This window comes from Dermochelys coriacea, chromosome 15 (genome assembly GCF_009764565.3).
Source record: "Dermochelys coriacea isolate rDerCor1 chromosome 15, rDerCor1.pri.v4, whole genome shotgun sequence".
NCBI classification, from domain to species: Eukaryota; Metazoa; Chordata; order Testudines; family Dermochelyidae; genus Dermochelys; species Dermochelys coriacea.
This window is the reverse complement of record NC_050082.1, coordinates 9,647,789-9,660,434: the sequence shown is the minus strand read 5'-3', so window position 1 is coordinate 9,660,434 and position 12,646 is coordinate 9,647,789. Positions and strand designations below refer to the sequence as shown.

At 40.1% G+C, this 12,646-nt stretch overlaps 1 protein-coding gene across 2 annotated transcripts in view; it reads right to left on the bottom strand.

The window, feature by feature from the left end:
- Positions 1 to 12,646, bottom strand: part of CCDC60 (coiled-coil domain containing 60) — a 120,531-nt gene that overhangs the window by 57,364 nt on the left and 50,521 nt on the right. For both annotated transcript variants that reach the window (XM_038373513.2, XM_043498263.1), the window contains exons 2-3: positions 10,371 to 10,463; positions 8,970 to 9,061 (exon numbers count right to left, since the gene is read on the bottom strand). In XM_038373513.2, the coding sequence (XP_038229441.1) occupies positions 8,970 to 9,061; positions 10,371 to 10,463 (185 nt within the window). The remainder of the gene's footprint in view (positions 1 to 8,969; positions 9,062 to 10,370; positions 10,464 to 12,646) is intronic.

Here is a 12,646-nt window from a genome sequence, read left to right as displayed (position 1 = left end):
CACCCAACTGTGGATTACTGTACATTATTTTTGGATCACATTTATGGATGTCATAGGAAAAAAGCAATAAGAAGGGATCTCTCTCACACAGAGATGAATGTCATTTCTAAGTCTCTGAGCTTGAGTTTGTTTAGTCTTAGTAAAAATAGTGTAGAAGATTTACTACTGCAGAAATGAAAACATAATTCTTTGCTCAAAATACTAAATGTATCAGAACACTCAAGGACAATGATTTTGTCACTACTGCCATACTGTGCTCCGTCCACTGAATCGTACACTGGGAAATATTTGGTCAAGTTGGTCAGAGCTACTTTGTGGGGATTCAGGTTCAGTTCACATTAAAAAGAAAGAAGCTGAGATTCTGAAAATAAAGAGAACAAATCATCATCTACAGACTCCTCAGCTGGTTTGTCTGTTTCTTCCTTCATAAAGATAAGCAAGCTTCTTGTTGCATTTTGACATGAGGCTCTGGGAAATGTGATGTTTTAGAACTGACCAAATTCCCTTTAAAACGACTTGGCATAACCAATCATTTGGAAAATCCTAATTACAGCAATTATCAGGGAGCCTTAATAATACTTTAAGTGCATCTGTGATAGGGTGAGAGGAAGCATTAGTGACTGATACTTGTCGCTGGAGTCTAGTATGAGCAACCTCTCTTCCCTATCGTGGTCCTACCTTGTGCCAGGATGGTGATTACAGAAAATACTATATTTCTGTGCATGAGAGAGAGAGAGAGAGTGTTTTTGTAAGGCAGCGTGTGTGAGGTGAAAATTACAGGGCTAGACATTATTTTGACTATGTCTTGATGCCTTAACTAGAATATTAAAGCTTTGGTGAATGTGGTTAAATCCAATCCAGTAATGGCTCTTCAAACATTTCTGAGAGAGTTTTAAAATTCATACTAATGTGCTATGTCACTATGACCACTACTACTGATAACTTACTCTTGGTTTCTTCTCTTATTCCCTTTAAAGCAAACAAGCTGTAAGACTACAGCCATGATCCTCTGCAAATATGCCAAGATATATCAATTAATGCTTAATTAAGACAACTACCAAATATTCCTCTTTTATCATGAGGAGGGAAGACAGCACACACAAATCACTGAATAGCATTTGTATTCCTCACCACATTACTTAATCATTTGCTACTCTGCTTGTCACACTGCTTTAACTGAAGTTGCAAGGTAGCTAGCGTAATGGCTTACACACAAGCTTTCCCCCCACCTTTCTTGTATTTCCCTCCCTACTTATTCCTTTCTCATCTAGCTCCTTTCTGTCATGCTGCAGTTGCTACATACAAGTATTGCAACACATGACTTTGGCTCCAAATAGCAATGCAGTTATCTAAAGTGGGTATTAAACCCATTCTGCAGGTTCCTATCTCAAATATTTATTTAATTAGGGCTATTAGTTTTCTTTCTTTAATTCTTTTGCCATCGTTGTTTCTTTACACAGTGGATTTATATTAAATAACACCATGCAAATTATCGAGACAAATGGGAAGGACCTTACAGTGGTTGGCACATTTTTGTATTAAAAATGCAAATAACAGGGATCAAGATATTTCATCACTTACAACATATACAGTAGAAAGCATAGCATAAAATCATTCAGTTAACAGACACAACATCGGAAATGCATCTGATGAAGTGAGCTGTAGCTCACGAAAGCTTATGCTCTAATAAATTTGTTAGTCTCTAAGGTGCCACAAGTACTCCTTTTCTTTTTGCAAATACAGACTAACACGGCTGCTACTCTGAAACCAGACACAACATCATTGCTTGATTATCAGAGGTTATGTTTGTTATATAAATTTTCAATAACAGCTGAAAATGGTTGTAGTTATTGGTTGTTTGTCTACTGTAGATTTTAGAAAACATTAGATAAAGTAGGTCCATTTTTAAAATTCCATTTGTCAGTTGTTTCTCAAACAGGCAAATTTCTCCATGGCCATTATATTTCATGTATCACAATTCATTTGCTAAAACTATGAAATATGAGGGCTCCCCAATTTTTGTTGCCTTTGGAACCTGCTGGGTGTGAGGATGTTCTTCCAGGATCTCCACTGGAAACACCTAGTAAAGGTTGTGCTGTGTTGAATGACACTGGTTGAAAAAAAAACATTGATTGCGCATGCATTGAGACTATTGTGGGTCCCAGAAAATTTGGATTTTAAGTGAAGTTCCCCATATATGACAGTGACTATGCAGGCTTCTCATAGTGTGTTGAACAGTTTTCACTAGACTGGGATAAAACTGAATTTCTCTTTAAAAAAAAAAGGGTTAGTGTGTGAAATTATTTACTTATTTATTTTGCCTGATTTAACCTTATCTATCCCCATTGTCCTGCCCTAGTTTCAATATTTATGAAATTTTGTTGGACTGAAATATGCAATTCCAAATACTTCAGTATAAAATAAAGCCACTTTTGCATGGAACTGTGAATTAAACTTAAGAAACAAGATTAGATCAAAGCATATTAGCAGACTACTAATGTGCATAAGCAGGGTGCACACAAACAGTTAGACCATGGCATGCTAGTGCAGGCTAGGTTTGCACCATAGCTTGCTGCAAACCAAATGTTTGTAGAAAAGCCCACGATTAAACATTTGATGTAATCAGAATTTTGTTTATTATAATATAGTGCAGGAAACTGAGAAATGTCTTCAGTTAAAAGAAGACTACAAAAACACAATCTTCTGTTGAAAACAATCCTGCACTGTGTTCCAGTGATTAATTTGATGATCTAAAATGTCTTTTCTAGGAGCTTGATTTAGTAGACAGTTAAAAAAAACCCCTAATCAGACAGAGATACCAGTGTGGTCTAGAAGAACAAGCAAAGGTTTTAGAATCCCAGGCACATGAGTTCCAATCTTGGCTCCAACAATGACTCTTTGAATTGGCCTTAACAATTCACTACACCTCCCTGATTAAGGTTTCCCAATTCACTAATGGGGATAAAAATCCTTGCCCGCCTACCTACCTCAAAGGGGTATTGTGAGGATTAATTAGTTAATGTTTGTGTACATACAAATATTACAAAAATGCTAAGTATTAATTAAATACATCCACAGAGGATTTTAAAAGATTGTTCCTACTATAAAACATTAATGGTAAAAGATTTAAAGTGAAATAACCTTAAGAATTTAAATGAAAGTGATAGGAAAAACTCCATTCTAGTAGAAAAATCTTCTAGGCCTTCAGTCGCAACAGACATATCGTATACGTGGTGCCATCCATGCCAATTTAAAAATATATATTTATACAGGAGAGCTGAGTTCAGATGCATCATCTTATTTCCAGTCCCAATTTACAGCTTTCTTGACAGATGCAAAAAGGTCAAGTGATTTGCACAATGTTTTACAAAGAGTGAGAGGCTCAGCCAATACTTAGAATCAGCATCCTCTTGATTCACATCCCTTTGCCCTCACCATTAGATCATATAACATTATTAATGTGTGAATGTTGTCATAATACTTGTAGCATGCAATGCAGCAAAAGCAAAATGTCTGGAAAGACAAATGTTTTTGATTTCTCTGTATAGTCTGGACTAAGTACATCTATCTGCACATCACGTACATTTGCATTTTTATCTGGAGATCCTTGGTGGATGTAAAAAGCAAGCATTTAAGTTTGGCTTTTGGGGTTTTTACTGTCCCTGAAATACCTCAGAGTTAGTTTCTCCAGGTCAGGTTTGTAGCACAATAACAGGGTTGTTGATGGAAGCCTGCCAGTCACTGCTTTTGCTATACTAGATCTGTATAATACGGTAAAGAGAACCCTCTCCAGACTGACATTCTAGTACTTTCACAAGTACAAAGTTCACTTGAAACCTCTCAGAAATTACGGATGCACAAGATTGCTATTACAATACCCATTAAATGTGAGAGAACGTTCTGAACTTTATTAACAGTACGTCTACAAGAAAAGCTTCTCTGAACTTAAATATTTCTAGGCGTGTGCAGTGCAGTTTCTAAAACTCCTGTTGGAAGTATCAGCTGATAGACTAAGTCAGGCTCTCTTCAGTCTACTTAAATCTAGTAAAAAAATAACACTTGTAATAAATGATTTAGGACAGCCCAATTTTAATAAACAAAGTGGGTAAGTAATATATTTTATTGGACCAACTTCTGTTTGTGAGAGAGACAAGTTTCCAAGCTTACACAACAGTCTTCTTCTCAGAAAGCTTCTCTCTCTTACCAACAAAAGTTGGTCCAAAAAAAGAGATATTCCTTTACTCACCTTGTCTCTCTAATATCCTAGGACCAACATGGCTACAACAAAACTGCATACAATCTTAAATAGCAATACAATCACTGGGCCAGCTTGCTTCAAGCCTGTGGTGGGTCATCTGGTTACTCGGGTCAGAGACTCCCCCTCCAAGTCTTCCCCAACAGAACATTTTCTCCTCAGCCATCCCTCACTGTTAAGAAAACAGCTATTATAATTGCTGTAATCAGATCCAGCTCGGGGAGTTCCTTCTGCTTTGTATGTGCGTTAGCTCCTGCTGCTTACTTCTCGGGTGTGTGGGTGTATAAACCCCATATTTTTAATGTACAATTTTTAATGTAATTGGTTCAGATTTTCTCTGAATGATTCAGAGAACTGTTCCTTCAGCCCTAACATACACAGATTCATTTTAGGATTTGAGAAAAGTGTAAAATTGCCAGCCCTCGTAAATGAAACTCCAATCCTATCCATAAAATAGATAACAATATAGGAAAGGGATTATGCACTTCCAGCACTGCCCGTACAATATGTCTCATCCCAATTCTAAAGGTATCACCTTTAAGGAAATGAGGGGACTTCACTCTCCATGCCAAATCAGTCATAGGCCTCTCTGCAGAGATTAATAATGATTCCTTTTGTGACAACTGTTATGGTGGATTTTGTGCTGCAGACATGTCCAAAAGTAAGCGATACAGGACAACATGAAGTGAATTCCATGTAGCTACATCACAAACTTCAAGAAGCAATATTGAACGGAGGTGGTTTATCATCAAAAGAACTTTAATTTGACCTCAAAGTGACAATCCTACTGAAGATTAGCAATGAACAATGCATACAGACAACCAATCTAGTGCGGTTCTCTTGAATAGTAGCTAACAATGCATTTTTGGCAAAAGTAAGTTATGCCTTATTCTGAAGTGGTCTAGTCAGCCTAGATAACATAATATTTATTTTGTTTTGTATTATGAAGTATTTATTATGTATTTTACCTAGTTTAGGAGATAAAATTTCACTAGGATTTGAATAAGCAAAATAATCAGGGAAGGAGTTTGGAGAAGGGAGGGAGAATGTAAGAAGTTTGATATTATCTTCCATAACTAGTAAGGAATTCTGGGATAAAATTTAGGATTATGTAAAACCATCATGCTTTTGTGAAATGTAGCATTCTAATTAATTGCAGTGTGTATGTGCAAATAGGAGAGTAAAGCTTTCTGTGGGAAACTTGACTTTTGTGCAATTACAATTTCAGCATAATGTTTCAAGAATGTAATTTTTTGCTTTTAACATATTTTATGCTGATAAAATGTTTCAGCCATTCAGAGAACACACATTTGCCTAGGTTTAACCAAAGAAATTATCCGCTTCTTGTACCAGTGTCCATCTTCTTTATTGCTGCCTGCTTTAATTCAGCTATTGTGTCTAGAGAATGCTTTTCAAAGTCTACAGCCCTTGTTGTAAACACTTGTGTAATCTGTATTCTACTGGGGTTGACAGTGGTAATTTGTCAGCATTTATTTGCAGCAGGCTGTAGCTAAACCTTGCCAGGACTAAAAAACATTTTTGTGTACAAATGCTTGCCGTTTTAATTGTAAAAAATGTTTACTTTTTCTTAGTTTGACATTCAAATTAAAGAATGCTAAAAGGTTCTAAGGATATATTTCAGAAGACTGTAGAGCTACATGAATGCAATTTAATATCTAGCTAAGCTATTACTGAGCAAATTTAGTGAATGGTCTCTAAGCAGTTCAGTGCAAAGGAACATCTGGCAGAACAGCAGATGAAAGATTTAGTTAGATGTTATTCTTTTTAACATTTCACTAAATTGATCATGAAAACAGGGATTAGGCCACTCAGTTACAAGGAATTAAAAGAAACTTTGGGCCTGACTCTCTCATTTACATTGCATTCGTATTGTGCCAGTTTAATGGCATTGTAGTCAATAGAGCGGCACAAGTGTAAAACAAGTGAAGCAGAGTGGAGAGTCAGTTGGCCGGATATTCATTTCCAATAAGGCTCCTTCACACTAAGGCTCCAATACCTTGGTCTAATTTGGTTGCTGGGTTTAGTGGGCGGGTGCAGGGTGGCGTTGGTGATCTTTGACACAGACAAGGTCAGATGATCTACTGGTCCATTTGAGTCCCTCTGCTGGAGGCCTTGTGGTCCTACCACACCTCGCTCCAGAAAAGGAGCGGTGAAGGTGAATCATCCAGGCCGCCTAGAAAGGCTGCAGGGAAGCAGCCAATCAGAACATAGCAAGCTCAGATAAAAGGAGCTGCATGGGATAAGCCGGTCAGCTCCTGACTGGGAACAGAGGAGTAAGGAAGGGTGCACCTTCTGGAGCTCAAGGAAAAACCAGAAGATGGGTTATTCAAATAGCACATGATTGCTATTTGTAGGGCCCCTGGGTTGGGACTCAGAGTAGTGGGTGAGCCAGGATCCCACCCACCGGCTGCTGGGGAAGTAGCCAAAGCTCTGAGAAGGCACATGTTTTTTTTAGAAGCCCAAGAAATGGGCTGGGCCATTAAACAGGCCCAGGGATGGGGCTGAAGACCCTGAAGAGGGTCAACCATTTGTTAAACTTTGTTACTCTCCCCTGGTAAGGGGACTGAAGTTAAGAAGTGACCTGGCTAGAGAGCTGGGACACCAAAGAACAGCTAAAAGCGAAGAGTCTCCATGGAGAAAGACCTGTGGTACAACTCTATAATAGGGCAGGGACAGACTTAAAGCAAGCCCAGAAGATGCTGAGGACTGAGCCCAGAGACAGAGCTACAGATTTTAACATGGGCGGAGGGACAGGCCCTGTTGATCTTTTACCCTGCAAGGGGTTTGTTCATTCACACATTGGCTGGAGGGTTGAGCCACTGAAAACCCATTTGACAATGTTAACAGCCACCAAGGGTGGTGAGAGCGTGTTCAGGTTCACACCCAACCAACAGGAGGTACTCATGAGACGCGAGTGTTCCCCATCACACTAACCTAGAGTAGGGTTGCCAACTTTCTACTCGTACAAAATTGAACACCCTTGCCCTGACCCCTCTGGAGTGGGGCCAGAAATGAGGAGTTCAGGGTGTGGGAGGGGGCTCTGGACTAAAGCAGTGGGTTGGGATGTGGGAGGGGGTAAGGACTCCAGCTAGGGGTGCAGGCTCTGGGGATGAGGGATTTGGGGTGCAGGAAGGGGCTCCATGCTGGGGCTGAGGAGTTTGGAGAGCACGAGGCGCTCTGGGCTGGGGCAGGGGGTTGGGGTGAGGGCTTTGGCTGGGGCTGCAGGCTCTGGGGTGGGGCTGGGGATGAGAGGTTTGGGGTTCAGGAGGGTGCTCCAGGCTGGGATGGAGGGGTTTGGTGGGTGGGAGGGGGATCAGGGCTGGGGCAGGGGGTTGGAGTGTGGGATGGGGTGCAGGCTCTAGGTGGCGCTTACCCAAGCAGCTCCTGGAAGCAGTGGCATGTCCCTCCCACCCCCAGCTCCTACACGGAGGCGCTGCTTGGCAGCTCTGCAAGCTGTCCCATCTGCAGGCGCCAACCCCACAGCTCCTATTGGCCACAGTTTCTGGCCAATGGGAGCAGCGGAGCTGGCGCTTGGGGCGCGGACAGTGCATGGAGACCCCTGGCTGCCCCTATGCCTAGGAATCAGAGGGGGGACATGTCGCTTCTTCTGGGAGCCGCACGGAGCCATGGCAGGTAAGTAACTTGCCATGGCCCCGCTGTGCTGCTGACCGGACTTTTAACAGTCCAGTCAGTAGTGCTGACCGGAGCCGCCAGGGTTCCTTTTCAATCGCACATTCTGGTTGAAAACCAGACACCTGGCAACCCTAACCCAGAACCTTTGCAGCTCAATAGTTAAGGTTATGTTGAATTTTATACTTAAAGCAAGTTTTAAATCTCTTATATTGCTAATTATATTGCTATTGTTAAAACTAAGGGGGGGGAGAGATTTTCAAAAGCACCTAAAGGATTTCAGAGCATAAAGTTCACTGAAAGTCCCACTCCTATCTAATGTGTGATGTGCTCATTACAAAACATTAAAGGAGTCGATCTTCAGCCCTGACTCTGATTGCAGTATCTCACATCTCAGGGAAGGAGCCAGAGAGGGAGTTCACACCCTGCAGGCCCAGAGGTAGAACCAGTGACTGGTTGTTGCCCAGACCCAGCTGGCTTGAAAGTACATGGGATCCAGAAGCTGGGCCCAGTTATAACAGCCTGGTGACTATCCCCTCGGGAGGACTCAGTCAGGGCTGTAAACACACTTCTCTTTCTTCCATGTCTGTTTTGAGACCAGAACTAAGCACAGTATTCCAAGTGAGTGCATACATCCCTTTCTACAGTAGCATTACAATATTTACACTATTATTTTTGATCCCATTCTTTTTATACTCTAACATTTTGTTCACTTTTTTGACTGCTTTGATTATTGATCTCACTACATTATTGATTTGTGCAAAGACTGAAGAGAGGGTGCCAAGCTTCTTAATAAACGATATTATAATAATGCTGTAGTGGTGCTTTGTGAGAGCTCTGTAACATAGACCCACCCAAACTATCACCATTTCTTCATGCAGAGATGACATAATTTTGAATAAGCATAAATGCCAGAGATAGAGTAAAACTCCATTTCTGAACTGTTGGTAGGTATCGTTGCCTAGTTTGCCCATAACCAGAGTGCGGCTATTGCAGCCCAAGGAATCTCTCTTTTCTACCCATGGCCTTAAAAAGTCAATTTCTGTGTATTCTAGATTCTTACCTTGTGTGGGTAAGATCTTTATTCAGAGACTTCAGATCCTTTTCTATTTGTTTAAATGGTGCAGGCTTCTTCAAACGTTCTTGTGTAATAGACTGAAAATAATTTGAGGAAAAGAAACTGGATGTTAATGAAAATAGTTCATTAAAGTGGAGAAAGTGGACGCAGCTAAACTTAAGGTTGCACAGTAGGTCCTAGGTTCTTTTAAAAATGTTATTAGCATCGTAGTCACAGTTTTCATATACTTTCAAATGCAGGACTCTACCTTTTGTTTACTCTCTAATGTGTTTACACATTTATTAAAAAAAATCAGGATAAACCAACCTTCCAACATTCAGTTTTGTGCTAAACAGAAGGGAGATCTAGCAGATTTACAATAAACAAAAGGTGAGAGAACACTGCAATAAATCAATCAATCAATCAATCAGAATCTTGTTGCTAGACTGTGAAAGGCAACCCAGGCAAATTGTTAAATACAAATGTGAGAGGGAAATGTACTTTAGAATAGCCAATGTGGCTAATGTGGTAAGCCAATGTGGTAACCAGCTTTCTATTTTTTTCTTTAAATTTATGCTGTAGGAATTGCTTCAGTGTAGATAGCCACAGACTGTAATGTAGTTCTGCATTGTTATATTACACATCAACCAGAACATATGCTTGGGTGATCTTGGATGAATTACAGCAGTAGACTTGCCACAGTAATTGTTCTGTGCTTAGCAGAAAGAGGCATTTGAGTAAAATATCTCCAAACCATTCAATATTTAAAAATGATGCTGTTAGGTCACTCCAAGTGCAGGCTGGGATGGCTCTATTGACCTCAGTGAAATAATACCAATATATATCAGCTGGTCCTATAGATCTAAGTGTGTGTTATGCTGGCAGATGCCCTAAAAATCAATAAAATATAAATAACTTTTTGAAATGAAAACTATAATAATCTGCTAACCATTTCTACATTAAGTGTAAATATAGGTTAAAATCCAGGCCTTTTAAAACATGTAAATTCAAATGAACAGAGTGGAAGAGATTAGCATTATTAAGCATGGACATTAACAGCAACAGTGTTACCAAATTAGGACTTGATCTTGCAGTCCTTCCCCCTAGGCAAACTTTCTGCTGACTTCAATGGTAGATTTACCTGGGTAAGAAGAATTGGCCCATAAAGTTTAGAATGTTTATCAGCCAGAGAAAAAGCAGGATTTCTTATTGCTTTTTGAGAAAAGGATTCAATGAAGTTGAAAGTAATGATGTACTATCATGACGTGCAGTAAGGATTTAGGTCTCGATTCAGCAAGGTACTTAAGTAGGTAACTTTCAGCATGCAGGTAAGTCTTATTGTCTAAAATTATGCATGTGCTTAAGTACTTTGCTGAATGAGGACCTTAGTGAGCAATTTAAACTCACCTTTGGTCTAAGGGAAATCTTTGCAATAGTCACTGCATCCACTTTCTTTAGTACTTCTTCCTGAACAGCAGATGCCTCCTCTTTTATTGGTTCCTAAAAAATAAGTCAAACATAATTATTTTGTACTGCTATGTATTGGTGTAATATAAGAACAAGATCTTCAAAATTAGTTGCACAAATCAATTTTCTTGTGCTAATCTATCTGTGCATATTTAGTCATAAATGACAGCTAATTTTCATATGAAGAAAGGCATACAAACCTGTGTAATTTTGGCGCACAAAAATGCATTTACATTTGAGGCATATACAAACACACCATTGTGCAAAATGCATGTATAGATTTTAAATTAAGTTGCTTGAGTGCTCAAAGTGCTTTAAACAACAACATTTCTCTTGGGAAATTGTTTAGATGGGTCACTGTGTCTAACCTAAAAGGAAAATCCAACTTCCAAAACTTCGAATAAATAGGAAATTAATTAGCTGTATTTGCTGTTTTCTGAAGTTATACATTGTCACAGATCACCATTCAGCATACAACCAAGGCTCAGATACATGCAAGCCCCTGAGGTGGAACACAGGCACTTCCTCAGTCCTCCAAGCACCAGTTTCTTTCAAATAGGAGGAAAATATATTCCCACAGGTACAAAAAACAAAACTATTTTAAATGTCTTAATAAAAGAGAAAAGATTACACAACTCTGAACTATGCATAGTGATCAGGTTGAGAGGACAGCAAAATGATTAATTTTTCATGCAGTATTCTTGGACTAAAGAGCTGGTTTATTGACTAATTTAATCAAAGCAGGCTAGCCAGAAGCTTTGGTTAGTTGCATCCAGAAGGTTAGGGCAGAGCTGACTGTATACTGAAGGTGAAGAGGTCTGCTTGATGCATACCAGACTCAGTGCTTTGGGTGAAGTGCTCAATGAGCAGTAAGTGTTGAGCACCACCAGGATAGTGTGTTAAGGAATGGAGGGTGTAAAAAAAAACAAACCCAACCAACACACAACTTTAGCTATAACAAAATCCTCAGACACTGGAAAGTTGTCAGGATCGATGTTCCACTGTGTTGACTGATCCATCCCACCATCAACCTCAGCATGGACCAGTCCATGCAAGAGATCCACTTCCTGGACACTACGGTGCAAATAAGCGATGGTGACATAAACACCACCCTATACCGGAAACCTACTGACCGCTGTGCCTCCAGCTTTCATCCAGACCACACCACATGATCCATTGTCTACAGCCAAGCTCTATGATACAACCACATTTGCTCCAAACCCTCAGACAGAGACAAACACCTACAAGAGCTCTATCAAGTGTTCTTACAACTACAGTACCCACCTGCTGAAGTGAAGAAACAGATTGACAGAGCCAGAAGAGTACCCAGAAGTTACCTACTACAGGACAGGCCCAACAAAGAAAATAACAGAAGGCCACTAGCCATCACCTTCAGCCCCCAACTAAAACCTCTCCAACGCATCATCAAGGATCTACAACCTATCCTGAAGGATGACCCATCACTCTCGCAGATCTTGGGAGACAGGCCAGACAGCCTTACAGACAGCCCCCGCACCTGAAGCAAATACTCACCACACAACAGAACCACTAACGCAGGAACCTATCCTTGCAACAAAGCCCATTGCCAACTTTGTCCACATATCTATTCAGGGGACACCATCATAGGGCCTAATCACATCAGCCACACTATCAGAGGCTCGTTCACCTGCACATCTACCCATGTGATATATGCCATCATGTGCTAGCAATGCCCCTCTGCCATGTACATTGGCCAAACTGGACAGTTTCTACGTAAAAGAATAAATGGACACAAATCAGACATCAAGAATTATAACATTCAAAAACCAGTTGGAGAACACTTCAATCTCTTTGGTCACTTGATTACAGACCTAAAAGTGGCAATTCTTCAACAAAAAACTTCAAAAACAGACTCCAAGGAGAGACTGCTGAATTGGAATTAATTTGCAAACGGGATACAATTAATTTAGGCTTTAATAAAGACTGGGAGTGGATGTGTCATTACACAAAGTAAAACTATTTCCCCATGTTTATTTTCCCCCCCACACACTGTTCCTCACATGTTCTTGTCAACTGCTGGAAATGGCCCACCTTGATTGTCACTACAAAAGGTTCCCCCGCTCTCCTGCTGGTAATAGCTCACCTTACCTGATCACTCTCATTACAGTGTGTATGGTAACACCCATTGTTTCATGTTCTCTGTGTATATAAATCTCCCCACTGTATTTTTCACTAAA